Source organism: Mobula birostris, chromosome 19 (assembly GCF_030028105.1).
Source record: "Mobula birostris isolate sMobBir1 chromosome 19, sMobBir1.hap1, whole genome shotgun sequence".
Taxonomy (NCBI): domain Eukaryota; kingdom Metazoa; phylum Chordata; class Chondrichthyes; order Myliobatiformes; family Myliobatidae; genus Mobula; species Mobula birostris.
Window position 1 is genome coordinate 46,961,006 of NC_092388.1, and position 27,752 is coordinate 46,988,757.

The 27,752-nt window shown below is 39.0% G+C and overlaps 1 protein-coding gene across 1 annotated transcript; it reads left to right on the forward strand.

The window, feature by feature from the left end:
* Positions 1 to 3,128: 3,128 nt before the first annotated feature.
* tdp2b (tyrosyl-DNA phosphodiesterase 2b) lies at positions 3,129 to 22,907 on the forward strand. Its single transcript, XM_072283547.1, has 7 exons — positions 3,129 to 3,420; positions 5,868 to 5,962; positions 7,388 to 7,549; positions 11,134 to 11,225; positions 13,774 to 13,892; positions 15,480 to 15,650; positions 21,937 to 22,907. The coding sequence occupies exons 1-7, from the start codon at positions 3,214 to 3,216 to the stop codon at positions 22,213 to 22,215; spliced, it is 1,125 nt and encodes a 374-aa protein (XP_072139648.1). The 5' UTR covers positions 3,129 to 3,213; the 3' UTR covers positions 22,216 to 22,907.
* Positions 22,908 to 27,752: the final 4,845 nt, after the last annotated feature.

The following is a 27,752-nucleotide window of genomic DNA, read 5'->3' on the forward strand; positions in this document are numbered from 1 at the left end:
ACCACTTGAGTTGAAATGTATCTGAAAAATATCACATCTGTCTGAAGTCACCCAAGGGGATAAAAAACAGTATCAATGTAGAGAGCAGTTCATGCTTTTTAGGAATAGTCCAGGAACATCAAGAAGAATGACAGAAACACAGAGTGAAAGAGAATCCATTCCTCTGCCATCAACTTCTGTTGTCGGGTGACTAGTTTGTCTGTAGCTTGGAAGTACATCTTTTTAGCTTGTAGGAATTGTATCTGTATTTTGGAATTCCTTTGTGATTTAGAAATGGTTTGTAATTTGGAAGTCTTTTATGCTGTAAGATCAAAAGTTTTAAAATGTGTTTAAAAATATAGATTAATTTAAACATGCATCACAGAAAATAAATGAACTGTGTTTAAACTACTTTGTTAACTGGAAGTATCTTCTCCTTGGTCGGGAGAGGGAACCCACCACTCAAATAGTTGGTATTGGCAGCTAACCTCGCCATGGAGGACAAGCAGGGAAGTGAACTAGCTTTTGAAGATTGGATAGTTATAGTATAACCTCCCTTTAGTGAAGATACCTGTAGCTATCTATATCGGATACAGCTTAAGGTCTTCATTTTAGTTGAGAACTTTGTGGTTAGCAAACTCAATACCATCACAATGGGTATGAAGACCAATGAGCAAATGGCTAAAGAGCTGGCTTAGATTGGAGGGCTTCAGGTTTTTGGATAAATGGGATCTCTTTGACTTTTAGAGATCATGTGTATATGTGTAGAACTGTAAGGGGCATGAGAAGAAGGACCTAGTTCTCTCAGCAGAGATATCAATCAGGAGGCATAGATTTTAAGTGGAAGGGTTGAAGGAGAAAAAAAAAACATTTGCAGCATTGGTAAGTGGGGTTCTGGTACTCAGAAGGAGGGAGGCCGAAAACCTTCTTTCATTGAGAAAAAAATAGATGAAGTCAATGTCGAGTCTATTGTCTAATGCACAATTGCATGCATACACAATTGCAATGTAAAACGTTGCAGCATCACAGGCTCATCATATAAGCACCATATACAAGAATACATAAACTATCTCAATCCAAGCAGTAACCCAATTTGTAGTGGTGAAATGTGCGCATTAAGGTAATTTTTAAAGCATCTTGCCTAACTTTGTTCTGTAAATGATCACCTAAGGCATCCAATAGCAAAGGTTTTCTCCTTTATTTTAATTATGCAAGGTAGGAAAGTTATTAACTATTAACTCGGCCTTTTCTCCTTGGAGCGATGGAGGATGAGAGGTGACCTGATAGAGGTATATAAGATGACGAGAGACATTGATCATGTGGATAGTCAGAGGCTTTTTCCCAGGGCTGAAATGGCTAGCATGAGAGGGCACAGTTTTAAAGTGCTTAGAAGTAGGTACAGAGGAGATGCCAGGGGTAAGTTTTTTATGCAGAGAGTGGTGAGTGCGTGGAATGGGCTGCCGGCGATGGTAGTGGAGGCGGAAACGATAGGGTCTTTTAAGAGATTCCTGGAGGGATACATGGAGCTTAGAAAAACATAGGGCTATGGGTAAGCCTAGGTAGTTCTAAGGTAAGGACATGTTCGGCACAGCTTTGTGGGCCAAAAGGCCTGTATTGTGCTGTAGGTTTTCTATGTTTCTATACTAATTTGACAATAGTTAGCATAAATTATTGCTAATTAATTATGTGATTATTAATTAATTGGGGGATTGCAGACATCCCACCTCTCCTGGGAGTCTCCCGCATTTTAATAGTGGCTCCCTGATGCCCACAAATTATACACAATATCCTGGAAAAAGAGAGAGAGAGAGACAGAGACAGAGAGAGAGAGACAGAGAGAGAGAGAGAGAGAGAGAGAGAGAGAAAGAGAGAGAGAGAGAGAGAGAGAGAGAGAGAGAGAGAGAGAAAAAGAGAGAAAGAAAGAAAGAAAATGAAAATCCTGATTGGTCTCACTTTGTCCTAAGTAGACCTATCAGTTTTCTTTGTAGGCGGGCTTTACAGTCGACCTCTCTCTCTCTCTCTCTTTTTCATTGTCCATCAGTTCAATTTAGTGTCCTGCAGTGCCATGGCAGAGTGTTCCAAAAAAAGAAAATATAAAACATACTTCACCCCAGACTACACTAAAGTGTACCCCTGCCTAACAGGGGTCAAAAATAATGACAGTATTGCTCACTGCACTGTTTGCAACAGTGACTTATCTATTGCCCATGGTGGGTTAAGTGACTGTAAAAGACATGTTGAGGTAGGTTTAATAGGTGTTATTCATTTATTAGCATAACTAACGTTATTTAAACTAGCTGGCTAGCTGCTAAGGAGCTACTCTATTGATATCCTAAGTGATGAGGCCAAACTCCCTGTAGACTTGCTTAAAGTTGTAATAGAGTAAAAATATGACTCAATGATAATATAAAATAATATAAGTACATATTTTAATGTCACGTTTTCTGCATAAGACAATATAATAAGGATACACCTTATGCCTTTATTTCTTTTAGGGACCACAACAAATTAGGGAGGCTAAGTGCGGGGAAGGCTGCTCAAGTATTTCATAGTTATTTTCAGCAGAAAACGAAAGTCTGACAGAGAAGGTCACTAGAGCTGGGGTGTACTTTACATCTTTCATCGTTGAGCATAACCTGCCATTCCAGGTGTGTAAGCACTCAGGCAAGCTATTCAGGAAAATGTTTCCTGATTCAGAAATAGCAAAAAAAAACTATGCCTGCTTATCAACCAAGACAGCAGCTATTGTGAACATGCCACTGGAACCTGAATGTTCAGAGGAGCTGTACAAGGGAAGTTTGCAAAAGAAATAGAAAAGCAATTTGCACTAGCATTTAGACTGCCAACAAAATACTCAACAAGGAATATATATGTGTGTGTGTAAATAGTTTCAATATGTGATCAAATAAATTGTTGTGTTCTTTCATAATCAAATGTCCTGTATACATACACCCTTGGAGGTCGCCCGGGGGCGGGGGTGGTGGTGTTACCTCCCTGAAATGAGTTTTTGCAGGGTGGGATGTCTGGGATTGACATGACCTTACTTTTTTACGGTCAATTATCAGAGTTCGGCAGCATGGCTGTCCCTGACCGGAACGCTTCATTGCCCGTGCTACGCCGGGGCCCGCCGGCTGGGGGTGCTGGGGAGCAGGGGTGGCGGGGGTGCGCGGACGCCCAGCGCCGGATGCGAGCCGCGGGTGCGGAGCGGGAGCGCTGCTCCTCCCGCCCCCCGCCATGAGCGAGCCGCAATGCAAGAGGCCGAGGCTTTCGGGCCCGGATGGCCAAGCAGCGGAGAGCCCGCAGCCCGATGGCGAGGAGGAAGGGGACGACGGGGCGTTGCGCCGTTACCGTGAGGGTGTTTGCGCCGAATTCTCCGTTGTGACCGGCACGGATGGGAGCGTAGCGCAGTGTTACCTAGCGGAAAATGAATGGCTCCTGGAAGTAGGTACCAAATACCTGGTAGAAGCCGTAAAAATTGGTGCCTTTGTAATGCTGGTGTCTGGTAAGGGGGATAAAAGCATTAAACAACAGGAATTCTGCAGATGCTGGAAATTCAAGCAACACAGATCAAAGTTGCTGGTGAACGCAGCTAGTCCTGACGAAGGGTCTCGGCCTGAAACGTTGACTGCACCTCTTCCTAGAGATGCTGCCTGGCTTGCTGCGTTCACCAGCAACTTTGATGTGCGTTGGGATAAAAGCATTGGTGGCCCCACCGTGAAAAACGTTGTGTCCGTGGAGAAGCAGGAGATTGCAAATCTGGAGCAACCCATTCTGCATGGAGTAACTTATTGGGTCAAGAGGAATCGTCAACATTTCAGGTTGAGACCCTGCAGACCTTGAATCGATTTTCTCATCCTTATTCATGGGATATATTTGTAATTAGGACGCAGTTAATCCTGCTAAAATGGAGCTAGTTTGATATCATTCGTGGTCTTTCAGGTGTTCTCCCAAGTGGTTGTAAAGTTACTTGGAAGGACATGGAATTTCTTTCATCCACCACAGCGATTCATTGATTATCTAGCTCTTTATCTATCCATCTCTTCCTCCTTCAATGTAAATTGCTGAAAAAAGTACCATAGTCATAAATCATTGAACATTTATAGCGAAGAAGGCGGCCTTTTTCATGGTGTTTGTGCTTGTTATTTTGGAAAAAACAAAGTACCTAGCCTAATCGATCTTCCCAATGTAAGGGCTGTGGGCCCTGAAAGTCACAGCTCTTCACGTACACAAAATTAAAATCAAAATACACCTCTAGTGTTAGAAATTTGAACCAAAAACAGAAAATGCTGAGAATGTTCAGCAGGTTGGCCAGCATCTGTAGAGGGAAAAACAATGCGTATGGTAACTTTGTTTCTCTTTTCACAGAAACTGCCTGACCGGCTAAGTGTTCACAACTTTTTCTCTTAAAGTACACGTCCATGTATGTGTGCTCTCCAGGTTATGAATGCCTGACCCATGGATGCACTGTACATGCAAATATTTGGGAGACTGGCAGGGTGGGTGGGGATAAATTTGACGGCTGTTGTACTGATGCAAGCATCTTCTGAGTGGGAACAGGGCATTTTCCTGTGCCTACTCTCCCTATTTCTCTCAAGCTGCAGAAGTTGGATGCTGGGTTAAACTGAGCAGAGTAGACTTGCTTGCTCAATCACTGAGTCAGTGAGGCCAGCTGGTTGTCACTTACCTATCGCAGTTGTTTTTGTTCACTTTTGACTTGCCAACAGTTCGATTTACTAACAGTTCCCAGAAGTGTAATGCTGTGTAACCCCAGGACCTTCTGTAATTTTGTTTCTCTGTACTAGTGACCAAATTTTTTTTTGTAGTCTGTCACCCTGAAAAAGTAATTTCTGTCTGAGCTGCAAGCATCCTTATCATGAACTACCTTCATATAATGCTTTTGAAAATTGCATCCTCCAAATCTTCATTTTCGTTGTAACATTCAAGATGATTGTCAATAACTTCAAATTCTTCATAGTTCCTAACTTGTTAAGTAGTGAAGTCCTTTCACGTTCACTCCCGGCTTCTCCAAGCCCGAATGCTTGAAACCACAGTGAACAAAAAGGTTCTGAATTGCTTTACAGCTTAATTCTCACAATCTATCAGAGACAAAAACCAGTGCTTTTTGAACACAAACACACACAACTGACACTGTTTAAAAACTGTTCACTTGAAGCATGGTGTGTCTAAAGGCCACACGGCTGGCGCCAGTTGGAAACTTTGGCCACAGTCTCCTATCCCAATTAAGAGGCATAGTTGCCTCAAATAAATTAAAGGAATCCTAGCTATCATCTCGATTAGTTTTTGCTCTTTAAGAGTTATCCCAAATAAGTGGCTACACGAATTGACCGATGGCCCAATAAACCGGAATCCATAGTATTTTTCATCTGATGTGGTGTTTTGGGAACACTGGTAATTTCTCACCGGTTTTACCATCATTGAGGTTCTACTGTAGATAATCATCCTTAAAGCCATCCTCATCTGTCAGCTTTTTATTCACTCATTGGATATGATTCCCTTCCCTCATTACTCTTTCAGTTGGTGCATTCCTGAATAGTTACGGTTTGTGTGATGAAGCTAATGCCGCAAGTGCATGGGAAGTGAAAAGAAGAAATAATTTCATATCTTTTGTTTTCTAAGATCCCACTCAAACACCTAGGTATTCACTTTGCATTGCTTAAACTTTTTTGCCTGTGATCATTCTCATGTTGCTGAGATATAAATTTGAATGACTGTTGTACAATCAATGTTAAGCAAATTACACTGGAATGGGAAAGGAGCAAAACCAGTCATGAGATGATTGACAATCAGAGCTTCTAGCATTTTCACATTTAAACAGTATTTAATATGATCCATTCTGTATGATTTTTGTTTTCCCTAATTGTTTACAGAGAGCTCTCAACTCCTATTTCGAAGCAGCTTTTCAGCCATCTTGCTCTGCAATGGAAGCTGCCTCACAGATAACAAATGCAGCAGATTTCCAAAGGTATGCACACACCTTACAGGTCTTAACTATTAACATAATCATTCTTTGGTTAAGTGTGTTGTAACTTATTCAAAGAAGAAATACAAAGCTCAAGGTGCTGAGAAATGGATATTAATTTTAAAATTCATAAGTCACATTTGAGTGTTTCATTGTATGAAGAACATTTTTTTGTACTTCTGAAAATTATTGACGACTTAATTGTTTTGTAGTTGGAAGAGCCTTGAGCTTCCACCTTTGCACAGATCGTGGGTTCATTTGTTGACTTGCAGTGCTTGAAAATGAAGCTAGACTGAAGCTAGCTTCAGTTATTTATAATGATGATCACTTATTTTGAAAAGTAGTTTACAGGGTTGTAAAAGAACTGCAGAGAGTTATGTAACAACTTTTGGAAATATTTAAGAATCTGCAGCAGTTTAAATATACATTGGTTGGTTTGGACATTCTAAACACTATGGCTCAGATGAGCTCTCTCATCAGAAATACAAAAAACACTGCATGTTTAAGCTATCTAGGAAGCACAGCTAGGTACTTAGACTTTTTTTTCAGAGAGTTATGCAGTTGAATGTAAGTTCATATTAATGTAATGTATCAATATATGTATGTGCATTTAGATGTTGTTAACTATATTCACAGTGGCTTAAACCCCAAATTAGGGTTGTTACATGGCACATTGTTGCTTACTAAGGACGTATCCAATAGAGTGAATTATTAGTTAAGTAATTAATGGAAAAGGTATTGTGTAAATTATTGTGAAGACATTACTGGATGTTAGTAAAAATACTTCCAAAAGCAGCAGTTTGCAACTCACCTTTGGAGTAGAGGAAGATCTTGGAGCTGAGGTATTAAGTAGTAATAAAGACTGCACTCTAAACTTTAGGTTTGCTTAAATAAAGTTGTAATGCTGTAAATGGTATATTGGGTAAGGATTACAGCAAAATGGCATTCAGTCATGATACTCACCATGCAGAAATGATTGCATGTCCAGCCACTACTGACTGGAGTGATAACCTTACTCTATTTCCTGAGGTGGGCAAGCTTACTGAGTCTCAGAGCTATATGTGCTAATATTACAAATTTGGAAGTTGTAAGGCAGGCATAGTTCAGCATTTTATTGGAAATTCTTCACCTTGTAAAAAGAAAATTATTAATGCTAATTATATACCTCCTGTGTTGTTGTTAATTGGAGCAAAAACTGGAGGCCGTGGAGATCACTATGAAAACCATCAATCTTTTGAAAGATAGAAGTTCCTTTTGCTAGTTGCTGGAGTTTTGTCTTATTTGGATCTAAATTTCCATAATATTCTCAGTAAATTCTCCGGCAGGTTATGAATGTTTTACTCCATGAAATGACAAGATATTCAGATGTGCAGTTTTAAGCACTCTTATGTAACCAGACACATCCATATTAACTTTCTTTAAATGCAGCATTGATTTAACAGACGATAACAGTGTGCAGACGAATAATGGGGATGGCACAGAGTCACATGTAGATGAAAGTACCATCTCACTGTTAACCTGGAACATCGATGGACTTGATTCAGCAAACCTATCGGAAAGAGCACGTGGTTTTTGCTGTTGCTTGGCGCTGTGAGTACAATTGTTTCATTATTATTGTCAACCCACAGTTAACTTGTTATTTATTTAGTTGGCCTTTTAAGAGTGTATAGATTTATAAGGGTGATTGATGAGTTCATGGCCTAAGGTAGAAGGAGATGAGTTATACAGCTCTCGTTACATGCACATGCAGGTCAACTCTTTGAGTGATTATGCAGAAAGTTTGAAATTAATACTCAGCTCCTTCTACCTTAGGCCACAAACTTATCAATCACCCCTGATGAGTTATTATCTAATAAGTTATTAACTTCAAACTTTCTGCATAATCACTCAGAGTTGAACTGCATGTGCATGTAATGAGAGCTGTATAACTCATCTCCTTCTACCTTAGGCCACAAACTTATCAATCACCCCTGCTGTGGACACTTTCTGGAGGTCCAAGATCCGTATGCTCCACGACCACTGGACTAAGTGTGCAAATGTAGGAGGGGACTATGTTGAAAAATAAATGTGCTAGGTTTTCTAAAATTGACTCCTTCTACCTTAGGCCACGAACTTATCAATCACCCCTCGTTTGATTCTTTCAGGTCAAGAAATGAAGACCCTTGTCTTTTATCAGGCTTTCAATTGTTATTAGCTAACATTTTGTATATTTTTGGATTAATGACTAATTTGACTTCAGGATCGAGAAGATTTTGCTCTGTTTTGTAGTTGGCTTAGGAGTGTTTTTTCCTCAGAAAACTGACACAGGTCTTGAATTATGCAGCATATCCCTGTCTGTGTGAAAGTTAACACCTTACATAATAATCTATGGTGGCAAACTTCTGTTTTCTTACCTATAACCTTCCTTAAATTTTTCTAGTATTTATTGCTTTGTAAACCTAAATTATTTACCTTTTAAACTCCTTTAGCAGAACTGTGCATCTAAACTTTGCTCTAACCCTTTTTTGTTTAATCCTTGAGTTGTTGCATAAATCTGCTCACCCTCCCTTTTACGTCTCCAAAGATTTTCTGTATCCCCAGTTAATCTTCAGATAGGACTTTTATTCCAGTGCTATTTCTCTCCATCTTAATGGAAAAGGCCCATTCTGTCCTTGCACTCTGACAGTCTATCTTCATTTTGTTTTTCTTAATTGTATGGGATGCAGGTATCGCTCGTTCATTCATTGTGCCATGTCGTATGATGTGGGTGATCGTGATCTTTCCATGACCATGATTGTTTCTGGCAAATTTTTCTTCAGAAGTGGCTTGCCATTGCTGCCTTCTGGACATTGACTTTACAAGACAGGCGACCCCAGCCATCATAATACTCTTCAGATATTGTCTGCCTGGCGTCAGTGGTCACATATCTAGGAATTGTAAATTTGCTTCAGCTGCTCATACGACCATCCATCACCTGCTCCCATGGCTTCACGAGAAGCTGATCAGGGGAGCTAAGCAGGTGCTACACCTCGCCCAAGGGTGAACTGCAGGCTAGCAGAGGGAAGGAGAGCCTTACACTTCCTTTGGTAGAGACGTACCTCCACCCCACTGCCCAGTCACTGGAAGATAAGTAGTTATCGTTATTGAGAATGTAGAGGTGAATCATTGCAGTCTATCTGGTTAAGATGCCTCCGTGATGTTGTAGGGAATCTCTAGATTTAGATCCACCAATGATGAGGAACAGAGGGTTATGTGAGTTGGCAAGAAGTTTGCAGTGATGCATCTGTGACTAACTGTGTTGAATGCACTTTGTAGATGGTATACGTTGCAATCTGGTACTCTTTGTTGGAAGGTGTTAATGTTTGTAGTGGTAGACGGGGTGCAGTCAGGTGGGCTGCTTTGTCCTGGAAGGTGCAATGCTGTGGGAGCTGAGTCAGGAGATAAGAGTCTTACCTGAGGACACCCAGCTGCTGACTTACTCCACACACAAAATGCTGGAGGAACTCGGCAGGCCAAGCATCATCTCTGGAGTAAACGGTCAACGTTTCAGGCTGAGACCATTCATCATCATCAGGACTGGGGGAGAAAAGATCAGAAGATAGAGCAAGAAGGTGGGGGGAGGGGAGGAAAAAGTACAAGGTGGTAGATAATAGGTGAAAATGGGATTGGTGAAGTAATGAGCTGGGAAGCTGATAGATTAAATAGTTAAAAGGCTGGAGAAGGAGGAATCTGATAGGAGAGGATAGAAGACTATGGGGAAAAAGGGAAAGGGGAAGAGCACCAAAGGGAGGTGATGGGCAGGTAAGGAGATGAGGAGGTGAGAGAGGGGAATGGGAATGGTGAGGAGGTGGGCAGTTACCGAAGTTTGAGAAATCGATGTGCATGCCTTTGGGTTGGAGGCTACCCAGACGAAATATAAGGCGTTGTTCCTCCAACCAGTGTGTGGCCTCATCGTGGCCGTACAGGAGGCCGTGGACTTACCTCAGGATACTGGTGATGGGGCACATGGTAATGGTAATATCATTGGCAGTTAGACACCTTCTTGCTTGAGATTAGTTATTGCCTTGCACTTTCAAGTATGGATGTTGCTTGCCAATAAATCAACATGTTGACTGTTGTATAGTCTTGTTGTATGCAGACATAGACTGCTTCATTTTCTAGTGAATTGCATCTGGAATTAAATTTTGCATGTAATCCCTCTTTCCCACATCAATCTTTCAGTCATGCTTTTGCAAATGCCTTTGACAATGTGCTACTTTGCACAATTGAAAGTGCCTTTAACTGCCTCGATCCAAAGTGTCAGAACTTTCTCTCTGTAATATCAGTGTCCCCAACTTCTTTCTCATCCTTTAAAATGCCCCTGAAAAACCACCACTTCAACAAAGCTGTTTGTCACCTGTCGTAATATACCTAATTGTGCTTGATAACACCCCTGTGAAGTGCCTTGGGAGTTATTTTACTGGATTAAATATGACCAATGCAAGATGTTGATGCACACGGTTCAGATACCAATCTTGATACTCTTGTCCCCAGTCTCAGTTCAACCTGGCTCCCATGTCCTGATGTTACCACAGTAGTATTTACTCTCTTCTATCTTTTTCTACATTGGTTATCTGGATTTTCTTCCCCTCTGTTCCAGAATTTTTTATTGATGCACCATAGGAAGCATCCTTGTATCAGGGCTTGGTATGGTAACTGCTCTGCCCCGACTGCAAGAAACTACAGAGAGTTAGGGACACAGTTCAGCGCATCATGGAAACCAGCTTCCCCTCTACTCTTCTATATAGGTCTCTACTTCTTGCTGTCTCAGTAAAGCAGCTGGCATAATCAAAGACACTATCCACCTCGACATTCTCTCTTCTCCCTTCTTGCTTCAGGCAGAAGATTCAAAAGCCTGAAAGCACGTATACCAGTTTCAAAGGCAGCTTCTGTTCCATTGTAATAAGACTATTAGGTGCTTTATTAGTACAATAAGATGGGATCTTGACCTCACAACCTACCTCATTATGACTTTGCACTTTATTCTTTACCTGCTCTGCATTTTCTCTGCATTATTATTGTTTTACTTTGTTCTGTTTCAATTCACTGTGTAATGACTTAATGTGTCTGAATAGTATGCAAGATAAGTTTATCACTGTATCACAATACATGTGAGAATAATAAACTAATACTGGTACCAATCTTTTGTTTTGAAGGTATAACCCTGACATTGTGTTTCTTCAGGAAGTAATTGAGCCCTATTATAATTATTTAAAGAAGAGAGCAGTGAACTATGTTCTAATTCCAGGTATGAGATAAGCTCTGAGCTAGAAAAAGAACCTTGATGATTTGAATATCATTTATGTTCAAATGAGAAAAATGCATATTTAGCTTGGTTTAAGGATCTAGTGCTTTCCCGGCATAAATGACGAATAAATGCTGCTCGGGCTTCCAGCCAGGTACAGGCATTGATTTTAACTGAAGTTTCGATGACAATCTCCACCATCTTCATCAGGGATGATGCCTGGGCATGTTTGGTCATTTCCAAACTTGTTTTATCTCCCTGTACTGCTGGTTGAGAGGAATGGAGTCGTTGACACTAAGGTTTTCTTCTTTCCTATTCTTAAGTTGTTAGTACTGCCCAAGTCTTTTAGTTTAGTTGACTAATTCTGTGTTTTTTTTTGGGGGGATGGGGTTTGTTTTTTTTCTATTTTTTTTTTCTTTTTCATGATTTTTTCCCAGTTTTTTTTTGCTTTGTATTATTTGTTGCTATTTTTACATGATTGGGAGCCTTGTTAATTTATACTATTTGGTCTTACAATTACTTATTTTCAGTGTAACAATATATCTCCTACTATTTGTATTATTGCTATGTTTTGTTTCTATGTTATGAAATTAATAAAAAGATTGAAAAAGAAAGTTTTTCTCTCTTTGCTGACTAAACACATAAAGGTTCCAAATTTCAGTCAGCACTGACAGTGTTTTCAGCTGTGTATGTCTTCAGCCATAGGATTCACTTTTCTAAATATTTTGGACTCTCTACCCCTCTCTAAGAGCATCAAACCTACTTCTTTGATCAAATATAGTGTCACCTGTCTTGATATTTTCTTACGTGGCTCAGTTGCACTTTTTGCCTGATGATGTTACTTTGAAATTCCTGGGATTATTTTACAATGTTAAAGCTCTTATCTAAGTATAAGTTATTGTTCGCGTGGCAATTTAGCAGAAAAATAGTGTTCAAAATGCTACATATTGGCCTTAAAGGTACATTGCATTACAAGTACAACCTCATTCCCCTCTCCATTTCATGTTCTTTTAGTAAATGATATTTGGAACTGCACTTTGTCCCACCTAGTAAATAACTGTTTACTAGTTTTATTGGTATGTTTTCAGTTTGATAGGTATGGTGATAATTTTGCTTAATATATTTCATTAATCTTTGAGAAACGCAAATATCCACAAATTCTGGTTATTAGTTAGATAGTGATGCATTAGGAAACAATTACGAGGATTTTTGAATTCCCTGAACCAGACAATGATCACACAACTGGATACCTCTACCAGGATTCATTCTTTACATAAACTATATTCCTGACAGGTAACTAAGTGGATGGTCACTAAGTGGAAGCTAAATTCTCAATAAGATAAAGGCTGCTCTCGTGTATCTCATAGAAAACAAAGAAACGTATAAATCTACAGCAAATTACAGGCCCTTCGGCCCACAATGTTGTGCTGACCATGTAACCTACTCTAGAAACTGCCTAGAGTTTACCTACCAAACAATCCAACATTTTTCTAAGCTCCGTGTACCTATCTAAGAGTCTCTTAAAGTACCCTATCCGCCTCTATCACCTTCACTGGCAGTGCATTCCATACACCCACAACTCTCTGTGTGAAAAACTTAACTCTGACATCCCCCTTGTACCTACTTCCAAGCACCTTAAAACTATACCCCCCTTGTGTTAGCCATTTCAACCCTGGAGAAAAGCCTCTCATCAGCTTATACACCTCTATCAGGTCACCACTCGTCCTCCGTCGCTCCAAGGAGAGAAGGCCAAGTTCACTCAACTTATTCTCATAAGGCATGCTCCCCAATCCAGTAAATCCTTGTAAATCTCCTTTGCATTCTTTCTATAGTATCCACATTCCCCTTACAATGAGGTGACCAGAACTGAACGCAGTACTCCAAATGGGGTCTAACTGAGGTCTTACTTCGCTGTAACATTACCTCACTGCTCTTGAACTCAATCCCATGGTTGATGAAAGCCAACACACTATATGCCTTCTTAACAACATTGTCAACCTGCGCAGCAGCTTTGCGTGTCCTATGGACACAGACCCCAAGACCTCACTGAACCGCCACACTGCCAAGAGTCTTACCATTAATATTCTGTCTTCAAATTTGACCTACTGAAATGAACCACTCCACACTTACCTGGGTTAATTCTCCTGTGTTTTACTTGGACTGCTACTTTGTGCAATCAAATTTGTGTACATCAGGCTATTAGCAAGCATACTCCTTGCCTGTGCACAATGTTAGCTTCATTTTTGGTTGCCTGTACCAGCCATCTATTCCTTGTCTCTAAATTCTAGAATTGTTTCCCTAACGTGTCTTTTGTACATCCTTTTTATTAGGCATTTCTTAAAATACCACCTTAATTGTAGTATATTTATGTGGCTCAACATCCAAGCCAGTTAGTTTTTTTTTGGTGTAGCATCTTTGAGTGCATTACCAATTTAAACTGCCAAATTGATGAAATGGATAGAATGCAATTGACTTTAGACTGGAGGTGGGGTGGGGGAAGAGGGTAGAAAGTGTTAATACAACAACCTAAGTTGTACATTCTTTTTTTAAGCAAACAGCGATGGTTACTACACAACTATTATGCTGAAAAAATCTCGAGTGAAATTATTGAAACGAGAAATAATAGATTTCCCAACCACCTCCATGATGAGAAACCTCCTTGTTGTTCAGGTAGGTAGAATGCGAAGGAACCAGGGTATCACTTGGTGTAGTACAAAAAGGAATTAATTTCTAAAGCAAAGTGTTAGTTACGCTGAAAGGAAACAGTTAACATTGTTTTTAAAAGTTTCTATTCATGCTTTTCTAGCAGGAGTTGTGAAAGTTATACTTTTGCATCAGTTTAATATGTTTAGTTACTCTGCTGTGTACTTGCAAATTGGAAATGTTTATTGGGATTTCTTTGCACTGTTAAATCCGTTTTCTTCTGATGTTTGGATACCTATGTCTTCAATGAAAGGGTGAATATATAAATCCTCAAATCCTTTGTGCATTCTTGGTTCAAATTATGGCACTACAAATGTAGCCCTTCACCTGCCTATGAAAGTAGGAACCTTTTAAATAAAGTCGTTAAAATAACTTCCACATGACATTTGAGATAAACTTCTTACATTGACATCACAACTCCTGAACAGAACTCCTTTTCATTTAAGGAGTTGACAGATGACAGAAATGTTAGTAATTGAGGTTAATTTTACATGCTTAATTTTATCTTATAACTATTCTCTAACGGAAGAAAATGAGACATGAAATGGGAAGTCGAAGGACTCGGCGTATTGTGAGCAGTTTTGGGCCCCTTAGAAAGGATGTGCTGACAAAGGAGGTTTATGAAAATGATTCCAGGATTGAACAGCTTGTCATATAAAGAGCGTTTGATGGCTCTGGGCCTGTATTCACTGGAATTCAGAAGAATGAGGGTTAACCTCATTGAAACCTATCGAATGTTGAAAGGCCTTGATAGAGTGGATGTGAAGAGGATGTTTGCTATAGCGGGAGAGTCTAGGACTAGAGGATACAGCCTCAGAATAGAGGGGTGTCCTTTTAGAATGGAGGTGAGGAGGAATTCCTTTAGCCAAATAGTGGTGAATCTGTGGAATTCTTTGCAATAGCTGGCAGTGGAGGCCAAGTCTTTACGTATATTTAAGGCAGAGGTTGCTAGATTCTTGATTGGTCAGGGCGTGAAGGGAGAAGAGGAAAAGCTAGGAGATTGGGGCTGAGAGGTAAAATGGATCAGACATGATGAAATGGCAGAGCAGACTCGATGGGCCAAATGGCCTAATTCTGCTCCTATATCTTAGGGTCTAAATGAATATAGTTATTATTGACTGTTGTGGATTTTGTTGTACTGCTCACTAGGATAAAATATCTCTATTAAAATTCGATGGAGGAAGGACAAAGTTCGATTTTTGTCATTGGTTTTCTTGCACCAGCTTACCCAATTAAAAAATAATGTTTAATATTTGACTCTCCCCAAACAAAATATGGAGACTTACAGCCCGTTCCTATACCTTGCAACTGCAGAATGTTTAAAATAATGAACCTTTTGCTGTTATTTCTTCAAGAGAACATGAATTTACTAAGTTGATTTCCAGGCCGGCTGAACACTGGGATCTATTTTTACATTTTTAAATGCTGCTTGTCAAGTGAAAGAAATGAATTATACATTTTAGTTAGCACTGATCATTCAATTTCTTGGAGTGATTGAGAAATGATGTATGAAACAAATAATGTTTTGCTGCTGCCACATATCCTGTGTTGTAGGTGAACCTTGCTGGGAATGAGCTCTACTTGATGACTTCCCACCTGGAGAGCACCAAGGAACATTCCCAGGAGCGGATTAAACAACTGAGGACTGTGCTCAAGAAAATGGAAGAAGTACCAGAGCATGCCACTGTAATATTTGGAGGGGATACCAATCTGAGAGATAGTGAGGTGAGCTTGTGACAGAAGGTACATTTGAACAGTTTTGTCTGACTTGCAGAAATATGGATTGAATTACCTTGAGTTTAGAGATTTGCATGTTATCACCTGCCATGGCTTCATATGTGCGCTGGTGAAAGAGTGCAGTGGAATAGAGGAAAATTAATTTTGCCATGCACATGGCTAGCCCTTCAACACATGTTCCATCTGTTCTTCCTTACGGTAATGTACCTTAAATTATATTGTCTTTTCCCTGTCAAACAATCTGTTTAGTTTACTGTCCAAAGAATATCTTCCTTGTTTCACTGGTTCACCTCCCAATCCTGTGATCATTGCCATTAAGAGAGATAAAGACACTCAGTGCATTGAAATGCCACAGACTACAAGTTAAACCCTGATTCCTTAAGGCAGGAGTCCTGATGAAGAATCTCAGCTTAAAACATTGACTGTTTATTCCTGTCCATAGATGCTGCCTAACTTGCTCAGTTCCTTCAGCATTTTGCATGTGTTCCTTCAGCATTGCTATGTTTAAACCCTTTAATTTTCTGTCCATGAAACTGTTGAAATGTCTTTACTATATGGCAGACATATGATGATTAGAGTTAGGTGACAAACACTGACCTTGGCAGCTCTGTCCACATTCTATGAGTGAAATAAAGGTACGTCCAGTATAGGCATTTAACTTTTATCCATTTAGAATATATTACAGGTTTTTTGTTATTAGTGAGAAATTTCCATTATATTAACAAAAATACAGATTATTGCTGTGGCTGCCACTTTTACTACATATGGAACAGCACAATGTTGTATCTGCCCAGTTTTCTAAGTACTGACCCTCTTAAATGAGCCTTTGTAATGGAACAATGTTAGATCAGTAATCGTAAACAGCTTGGTGAAGAGTTCACAGTTAAGCGGCGCCTTGCGTTTGGAAGAAGGAAGGTCACTCATAGCCTCAGTTTTAGAATTCTGTGAAAGTTTATTTTCTTGTTTTATTACCTGATCCATGATTTTTCCAGCATTCTCGTAGGAGTTACCATGGAGGTGGCATGCTACAGAAAAAAAATATGGCTACGAAGGCAGGTCAGAGGCTGGGTGTCCTTGGGTGACTGACTCACAGTCTAACACACCAAAGCTTTGCTGCTACCTGAACATGTTTCAGTGTGGGGAGAAAATATCACATGAACAACTACATCGTCTATTGTAACTGTTCACTTATACACAGACTGGAATTGATCCCGGTGGTCCCTCTGCATTCATGTTCACCCGACCATGTTACACAAACCAGTCTTTTTTTCTTTTTCAATATTTTTATTAGTTTCATAAAGATATAAACATGACATAGTAGTACAAAATTATTGGGAATACATGGTTATAATTAACATGAGTGATTATAAAGCCAAATAATATTTAAATGATAAAACTCCCAATTATATAGGATACCAATGAATAATATAGAACAAAGAAAAATATCTAAACAAAAATAATGAAAAAGAAAAAAAATAATACCCCCCCCCCCCAATAAAACTAATCTAAACAGAATTAATCAACTAAACTAAAAAAAAGACCCAGGCTGTTTTAACATTGTAAGAAATGGGAGAAAAGAAAACCTTAGTGTCGACGACTCCGTTCCTCTCAACCAACACTACAGAGAAGTAAAATAGTTTGGAAATGGTCAAATTACATCATATGAAAATACTGAATAAATGGCCTGCAAGTCTTTTCGAATTTAATGGAAGGGTCATAAACAACACTTCTAATTTTTTCCAAATTTAAGCACAACATAGTTTGTGAAAACCAATGAAATATGGTAGGAGGATTAATCTCTTTCCAATTCAGCAAAATGGATCTTCTAGCCATTAAAGTAAGAAATGCAATCATCTGACGAGCTGAAGAGGTTAAATGATTTGATTCTATCATTGGTAACCCAAAAATAGCAGTAATTGGGTGAGGTTGTAAGTCTATATTCAAAACTGTTGAAAAAATATCAAAAATATCTTTCCAATATTTTTTCAACAAAGGACATGACCAAAACGTGAGTTAAAGAAGCTATTTCGGAGTGACATCTATCACATGTAGGATTTATATAAGAGTAATAATGAGATAATTTATCTTTGGACATGTGAGCCCTGTGCACTACTTTAAATTGTATCAACACATGTTTAGCATACATAGAGGATGAATTAACTAATTGAAGAATTTTTTCCCATTTTTCAATCGGTACGGTAATCTTAAGTTCCCTTTCCCAATCAGTTTTAATTTTATTAGATACATCAGGACATAAATTCGTAATTATATTATAAATAGTTGCTACAACACCTTTCTGAGAGAAATTTAAATCTAAAATTTTTTCCAAAATATCCATTGGATATAAGTGTGGAGAATTAGGAGAAACCATAATTAAAAAGTTTCTAACCTGTAGATATCTAAAAAAGCGAGATCTAGGTAAATTACATTTATTAGATAGTTGATCAAAGGACATAAAACAATTATCCAAAAATAAACCACAAAATCATACTATACCTTTGATTTTCCAATCTAAATAAGCTTGATCCATAATGGAAGGTTGAGAAAAGAAATTAGATATAATAGGACTTGCTAAAATAAATTGGTTCAACCCAAAAAATTTTCGAAATTGAAACCATATACGTAAAGTATGCTTAACTATTGGATTATTCATTTGTTTATACAGTTTAGAAAGAATTATAAGAAGCAAAGTCCCTAAAACCGAACCCAAAGAAAAACCCTTGTAGTGAATTACATTCAAGATTTACCCAATGTGGACTTGAAATTGCATGCAACTCTTGTAACCAAAATTTTAAGTATCGAATATTAATTGCCCAATAATAAAATCTAAAATTCCGGAGCGCTAACTCCCCCCCCTCTTTTTTAGATTTCTGTAAATGCCTTTTACCTAGCCTAGGGTTTTTGTTCTGCCATATATATGAAGAAATTTTTGAGTCAACATTATCAAAAAAAGATTTTGGAATAAAAATTGGAACTGATTGAAATACATATGGAAATTTAGGCAAAATAATCATCTTAATAGCATTGATCCGACCGATCAAAGACAAAGACATTGGTGACCATTTAGTAAACAAAAGTTTAATCTGATCAATTAAAGGTAAAATTAGCTTTAAATAAATCGTTATACTTTTTCGTAATTATAATCCCTAAATATGTAAAAGAGTCAGTAACCAATTTAAATGGTAAACATCCATAAATAGGAACCTGCTTATTTAGGGGAAATAATTCTCTCTTATTAAGGTTTAATTTGTAACCAGAAAAATTACTAAATTGAGCCAACAAAGCTAAAATAACAGGAATTGACTTCTCTGGATTAGAGATATATAATAACAAATTATTTGCATATAGTGATAATTTATGTGTTTCGCTTCCACGGGTAATACCAAAAATGTTGGGCGAGGCACGGATAGCAATTGCTAAATGTTCAAGGGCAATATTAAATAATAAAGGACTAAGAGGGCATCCTTGCCTAGTACCGCGAGATAGACGAAAAAAGGGAGATCTTTGATTATTAGTACAAACCGAAGCTACAGGGGTATGATGTAACAATTTAACCCAGGATATAAATATCAGACTAAAATTAAATTTCTCGAACACACTAAATAAATAAGGCCGTTCAACTCTATCAAAGGCTTTCTCAGCATCTAATAAAATAATACATTCTGGAGTGTTAAATGAGGGGGTATAAACAATATTCCATTAGCCTCCTAATATTAAAAGATGAGTAACGGTTTTTAATAAATCCTGTTTGGTCCACAGATAAAATTTGAGGTAATGCCTTCTCTAACCTAGTTGCTAAAATTTTAGAAAAAATTTTTGAATCTACATTCAAAAGAGATATCGGTCTATATGATGCACAATCAGTAGAATCTTTATTCTTTTTAAGAATCAAGGAAATAGAAGCTTCCTAAAACAATTGTGGTAATTTACCTAAACTGATTGCTTCTTTGAATATTCTAGACGACCAAGGAGAGAGAATAGAGGAAAAGGATTTTAAAAATTCCACTGTAAAACCATCCGGACCAGGTGCTTTACCAGAATTCATTGATGAGATTACAGCTGTTATTTCTTCCTTTGTAATAGGAGTTTCTAATGATAAGCAGTCTTTGGGTGATAGCTTCGGAAAATTCAATTTTCTGAAAAAATCATGCATGATGTTAAAATCATGAGGAAAGTCAGAATGGTATAAAGAGGTATAAAATTCTTGAAAGGTTTTGTTTATCTCATCATGCTCAACTGTCAAAGTATCATCGTGTTTACGAATCTTAGTAATTTGATGTTTAACCGAAGTAAATTTCAATTGATTAGCTAATAATTTACCCGATTTATCACTATGAATATAAAACTTACTTTGTTCTCATTAATTGATTTTTGATTGAGGTTGTTAATAGTAAACTATGTTCCATTTGAAGTTCAACTCTGTTTATAAAGCTCCTTACTAGGAGCAATAGCGTATTTTTTTTAATCAATTTCCTTAATTTTATTAACCAACAAGAGTATTTCATTCTTAGTACATTTTTTCAAACCAACCGAATAGGAAATAATCTGACCACAGATTTAAGCTTTAAAAGCATCCCATACTGTTTCGTTGGAAACTTCTTCCGTAATGTTAGTTGAAAAGAAGAAATCAATCTGTCCCTTCATAAACTTAACAAAGTCCAAGTCTTGAAGCAAAATAGGGTTAAATCGCCATTGTCTATTAGTAGAAGAAGTATCCATTAACTTAATAGAAAGTTTCATTGAAGCATGATCCGAAATGGCGATAATGTCATAATTACAATCAATTACAGTTGGGATTAATTGAGAGTCAATAAAAAAAAAGTCAATTTGAGAATAAGAATGATAAACATGTGAAAAGAATGAGAATTCTTTGTCCTTTGGGTGTAGAAATCTCCAAATTTCTGAAATCCCAGAGTCAATCATAAAAGAGTTGATAAGAATAGCCGACTTATTCGGTAGAGCTGGACTACCTATGGATCTGTCCAACATGGGATTTAAACATAAATTAAGGTCACCGCTCATTATCAACATATACTCGTTTAAGTTAGGAAAGGAAGTGAATAGGTGCTTAAAAAATTCAGGATTATCCACATTCGGAGCATAAACATTAACCATAGCAACCTTTTTGTTAAAAAGTAACCCAGTAATTAACAAGAATCTACCATTAGGATCTGAAATAATGTCTTGATGAGTAAATGTAATTGAAGGATCTAGAAAAATTGAAACGCCTTTGACTTTGGCTTGGGAGTTCGAGTGATATTGTTGTTTTTTCCAGAAATTAAAGAAGCGTTGATTATCCTCTTTCTTTACATGAGTTTCTTGTGCAAAAATAATGTGAGCATTCAGTCTTTGGAATACTTTGAAAATCTTTTTCCATTTTATTGGATGGTTTAGACCATTTGTATTCCAAGAGACAAAAATAATAATGTGAGCCATAATTTAATGTTAACCCTTTGGTGTGTAAGGGGTTAACCATAATGTAAACTCATGAGATCGGAAGAGGAATACATGATCAGAGAGGAAATCCCGACACTGCAGACATCTTTATAGTACTAAATCAGCCCAATAGAAAAAATTAATAAAGAAAAAAGAAACTCCCCCACCCTCCACCCCTAAGAAGCCCGAACTAAGCCAGAGAAGGCTGAAGAAAGAACTAACTAACATTAAGTCTAACCCCATTTCTGCAGGAGGCAACTCCAAAAATATATGTTATAAATTTACACAAACCAGTCTTGCTGGCTTGTGCAAAAACAAGCAGGCCTTGGACAATGTATTGATAAGGCTCTGACAGGCTTTAATAGAAGGCAAAGCTATATACATACTTCTAAGCTTCTATCAAAAATATTTTCATTGTTACATGCAACCATGATTACAATACTTTTCTCAAGATTCTTTGATTTTATGGAACTAAGGAAAAGATCTGTAAAGATTCTTCTGAAATGTTTTCGGCACATCCTTAATATTTACCTTAGCATGTTCCATAGATTCTTATTATCTTATTAGTTAGTTTCTTACTTAATTTGCCATTTGTGACAGCATATTATTAATTTTGGACTGGAAGTATTTTGTAGTTGAACATTTTCGGTGTGGAGCAGATAAGGGGAACTGCCTTGTGTTATGTCCCTTCCTGCTGGAAGTCTTTCACCTGGTATTAGGTATTGATAGATTGATGTAAGATAATAAACTTGGGGTGGTGGGATATGATCTAGGAACCTGATGTAGACATACAGTAAGTTGAGTGTGACTTGTCTTCTGTGTTTTTTTTCTTATGCAGGTGAAAAAATTAGGAGGATTGCCAGCTAATATCTCAGATGTCTGGGAATTCTTAAACAAACCCGAACACTGCCGATACACCTGGGATACTACGGCTAATAATAATTTGAAGGCGTTTTATGCTTGTAGGCTCCGCTTTGACCGTGTGTTTTACAGGGCTTCTAGCGAAGGTCAAATTGTCCCAAAGGAAATGTCCCTCGTGGGTCAAGACAAATTGGAATGTGGACGGTTTTGTAGTGATCACTGGGGACTCCTTTGTGACTTTGATATCATTCTGTGAGACCAACTGAGCTGTTTACATCATACAGCAATTATGTCTCAAAAGTTAAGTTTTATGATTTCTGTAATTAACATTTTCAAAGTTCTTTTTGAATTAAAGATGTGTCCCATTAACTACATCGTATTTAAGCTTACAATGCCACTTAAACCCTTGAGTTTGTAGTCATCCTTCTGCAGAACTAGAGGAATGCTTGCTGAGGAAAATTGTATTGAACACATTACCGGTATAAGGGGTATTGGGCTAAATTACATATTGAAGCAGAGCTTGTAACTGCTTGGAAGAACTTAATTCTAAAGCCAACAGCTTGCAGCGATAATATCTTCCATTCCTTAGCTCATTTCTTTTTATGAAGAGCAGAGAGCATTCGCTGCAGTTCGTTTATAAAATAACTTTTCTAGAATGACTGCTAATTGACTACCTCACTGTCAGTGTAGTTGTATTGGAGGCCTTTGAAATGATTTTACTTGTAATTGTTCTCCATTTGTGCAAAAATACCTTTGGTTTAATTCTTCCATAGGATATCACCTTAATTTTAGAAGTTTATGGAAAAGGGGAAGCCTCTTTTGTCTCATCTTTCTGCATAATTGGAAATCTTACTTTACTTTTAGGTGCATATCTGATTTATCTGGAGATTTTAATGTTGCAAATAAAGATAATATTTAACCTCCTGCAAAATAAACTATGGAAAAATATCCCATGTTGGTGGTAGTGCTGTCAGAGACTTCCCCAAGCTGGCCTGGTTGAAGTCCCCTGCAACGATTGGGAAGACATCAGGGTGCACACACATTTAAAAGCCATCTAAACATTTAAAAGCTATCCAGATTAGTACATGGCTTGGAGAGGTTTAGAGGGATATTGGCCGAACATGAGCAGATGGGACTAGGTCACTTAGCAACAGAATCAGCATGAATGATTTGAGCTTTGCCTATTAGACCTGTATCCATGCTGTGTGCCTCCATGGTGTCTTTTCAGTTAGCATCATAGAGTAGCAGGTCAGGCTCCCTGAGATGCCAACTAAGTAGGATAAAGTAAGATGGGAGTGGCCCTGGTACTCTCCAATATTGCTTCAAAGCCTTGTGAATACCTTAAGAAATCAACTGGAAAAATATGGATTAGAGAACTGATTACCACTAGCACCTTCAGCTGATGAGTCAGTCCCTGGTGAAGGCTTAAATGTACATTTCTAAGAGTGGCTTGGTAGCACCGTTAGTGATCAATATGGTACGAGTCCTGAAGGTCATAGCCATCTGGTTGAACTCACACTGGTAGTGAGACTGGAAGGTATGGAATACCCCACTATTTGAAAATCAAAAAAGCTTTGTCAATATCACCTCTCAAATGCATGACTTCTACTGCTTAGAAGGACAAGATTAGTGAAAGTGAGGATTAATTGCCATTATCTGCGTGTTCTCTTGTAGATACAAGAGCTAAACCGGCAATGATATGCCAAGAATTTTGTCCCTCTGCGTACACATAGAGTTTACTTTGGGTTATGAACAACACTGTACTTGGGTTTGGCTCTAATTTAATTCTCGTGTCATTCCATCTGATCTGGCAGTCAATTCCATTCAACAGTCTTGTGCAAATAAATGTTCCAAGACCTAGACAAAGTAACGACACGCTTATGATGGACATAAGCAATGTTTATGAAGTAACATTCTCTACACCAGGGGTCCCCAACCTTTTTTGCACCGCAGACCAGTTTAATATTGACAATATTCTTGCCGACTGGCGGTGGGGGGGGAGGGGTGGGGAGGGGGTGTTCAAGTAGGGTTAAACTCACCTTGACATGTCTTTTACAGTTAGGGTTGCCAACGTTCTCACTCCCAAATAAGGAACAAAAATAGCAGTCAAATCCTGGGACACTTTCACCCAGGAAAGACTACCATGACCATGAAGCCTTGCATGGGCACCTGTGTGCGCACGCGCGTATGTGCCGATTTTTTTTCCCCACAAATTCGGTTTTGCCTTCATCTTCCGGACTATACTGTACAGTACATACATTATTTCTACTTTATATAGGCTGTGTATTTATCATATCATTCCTGCTTTTACTATATGTTAGTGTTATTTATTTTCAGTTTTATGTGTTATTTGGTATGATTTGCTAGGTTATTTTTTGGGTCTGGGAACGCTCAAAAAATTTTCCCATATAAATTAATGGTAATTGCTTCTTCGCTTCACGCCATTTCGGCACGAAAGGTTTCATAGGAATGCTCTACCTTAGCGGGGGAAGTACGGGACAAACCAATTTAGCCCAAAATACAGGATGTCCCGGCAAATACAGGACAGTTGGCAACCCTATGTTCAAGTTCAACAGTGCGTGACAGGGAATGAGGAAAGGTGCAGCTGACTCATATGGTTTCCTCACGGCTCGGTAGCACATGCTTTGCTACCGAGTGGTTGGGGACCGCTGCTCTACACAGAAGCACTAAGCTGTGACTATTTCCAACAGGTAGCCAGTCCATTCCATAACCAGGCAGATGCAACCTGCAAGTTAAACTTTATGAAATTCTGCGTGAGGTCCCCGGCACCTCTGATTTTTTGGATTTTTTTTGACGTGCATGCATCTGTGCGTGTGCGATGTTGGTGGGACGATGTCTTTTTCATGCCTTTAGAAGGCGTGGAGTGAGAGAGAGAGAGAGAGAGAGACTGTGGCGTGCCACTCCTCACACAGACGTCTATTTCGCAATATTTTTCCCTTTATTTTACGAGGTCGAGTTCTGATCTCGACACTCAACCCGGCACGGATGGAAAGCATACTCGGGAGTGGCCCTGACTGGATTCGAACCTGGGAACCTCCATTCCAGAGTCCAGCGCTGATGTCATTGCGCCACCAGCCAGCCCGATTTTTTGAATTTTTTCCCTTTTTAGAAAATAGTATACACCTTTATTCTTTCTGCCAAAATGCATGACCATGCACTTCCCTACACTATATTTCATTTGCCACTTCTTTGCCCATTCCTGCAGTCTGTCTAAGACTTGTCCTTCTGCAGACACTACCTGCCCCTCCAATTATCTTCGTAGCATACACAAACATGACCACAAAGCCATCAATTCCTTTATGCAAATAATTGACATACAACGTCCTCTCACCGACTCCTGCAGTACACCACTAGTCACCAGCATCCAGCCCGAAAAGACCCCCTTTATTCCTACTCTGCTTCCTGCCAGTCAGCCACTCTTCTGTCCCTGCTAGTACCTTTCCTATAATACCATGGATCTTATTAAGCAGACTTGTGTGTGGACCTTGTCAAAGGCCTTCTGAAAATCCAAATAAACAACATCCACTGAGTCTCCTTTCTCTATCCTGTCAGTTATTTCCTCAAAGAATTCCTTCTTGAAGAGTGGAGTGAGGTTGCAATTTTCAAGTCCTCTGGAACCATTCCAGAATCTAGTTATTGAAAGATCTTTACTAATGCCTCCCTAATCTCTTAGGCTATCTCTTTCAGACCCTGGGGTGTAGTCCATCTGGCTGAGGTGACTTATTTACCTTCAGAGTTTTCAGCTGGTCCAAGTACCTTCTCCTTAGAAATAGCAATGATACTCACTTCTGCTCTCTGACACTCTCATTTCTGACATTCTGCTACTGTTTTTCAGAGTAAAGACTGACACAAAGTGCTCATTAAGTTCGTCTGTCATTTCTTTATACCCCATTGCTACCTCTCCAGTGTCATTTACAGCGGTCTGATATCCAAGACTCACAACATGCTGGAGGAACTCAGCAGGTTGGGCAGCATCCGTGGAAACGATGAGTGGATGTTTCAGGCTGGAACCCTTTGTCAGGACTGAAGAGGGAAGGGGCAGAGGCCCTATAAAGAAGGTGGGGGAGGGTTGGAAGGAGAAGGCTGGTAGGTTCAGTTGAAAAACCAGTAATTTGAAAGACAAAGGGGTGGGGGAGCGGGAGGTGATAGGTTATCGATGCCACTGCTGTGCTGCCCTCTAATAAAGGGACATATTGAACCAGAGACCTTCCATGTGGCAGATGAACATGATGACCACTACATCAATGTTGTATATGGCCTGGATGAAGACAAATAGGTGGATAGTGTAGAAGACCGGCAAAGGACACAGTGGGATATTGATCATTTGCAGAGGTGAGCAACAAATGGCAGATGGAACTTAACCCAACCAAATGTGAAGAGTTGCTCCTTGGGAGATCAAAGGTAAAGAGTCAGCATACTGTTAATGGCAAGACCATTAACAGTGCTGATCTGCAGAGGGATCAGAGAGCCCAGACCTTCCTGAAAGTGGCTACGCAGGTTGATGGGAAGGTAAATAAGACGTGGCATGCAAAACACACGCGCACACACACAATGCTGGAGAAATTCAGCAGTCCAGGCAGTGTCTATGGAAAAGAATACAGTCGACATTTTGGGCCGAGACCTTTTATCAGGATTGGAGGAAAAAAAGATGAGGAGTCAGAGTAAGAAGGTCGGGAGAGGGGAGGAAGAAACACAAGGTGATAAGTGAAGCTGGGAGGAGGGAGGGGTGAAGTAAAGAGCTGGGAAGTTGATTGGTGAAAGAGATAACAGGCTGGAGAAGGGGGAATCTGAGAGGAGAGGACAGAAGGCCATGAAAGAAAGAAAAGGGTGAGGAGAACCAGAGGAAGGTGATGGGCAGGTAAGGAGAGAATGTGTGAGAGGGAAACAAGAATGGGGAATAGTGAAGGGTGGGAGCAGGGCATTACTGGAAGCTCGAGAAATCGATGTTCATGCCATCAGTTTGGAGGCTATCCAGACAGAATATAAGGTCTTGCTCCTCCTGTTAGAATAAGTTTTTTGGGATAGATGATTTGTTTTCACTTAAATGACTTTGGCCACCAGACTTCTATTTGACTATTTGACAAAGTACTGTGGATTGAGTCCACAACAATGTGCTTCCTAAAAAGGTGTGAATACCAGATGCTTCTGGCGCTGTAGTTTGACCTGATGCTGTAGCTTCGGAGACAGTATTATCTATACATCATAAATATTAATTGTCTTCTATGTTAGCACGTAAAATGCCAAATAAATTTATTGTGGATTTAACTTGCATTCCTAAAGGCTGTGGGTACCAAGCCAGACATGTTGGCGTCGGAAGGAAAGGATGAAGTCAGAAGGTGTGATGTTTGTATGTAGCTTCAAAAGGAAGCATTGTCTATGCATTGTCTGTAACTTTTTAAGAAGCAATTGCCTTTGTGTTTAGCATATAAATATCGAGCCCACATTGGGCTAGCAGACCTTTCTACTGAAAGCATCTCCGTCCATATGATGCCTGCTGTACCTTGTGTTGTCGAATAAAGAAGCTGCTTTGTATCTACCAGTGACTCTGTTTCTCCGGTGATTTCATCCATGCTACAACACCTTCCACCTAAGTGTGGCCTCATTGCGATAGAAGAGGAGGCCATGGATTCACATGTTGGAATAGGAATGGGAAGTGGAATTAAAATTTTTCCCTCTCTCACCTTATCTTCTTACCTGCCCATCACTTCCCTCTAGGCATTTGATTCCTAATTAGATTGAAACAACACTGTGGGCTGAAGGACCTTGTTCTAT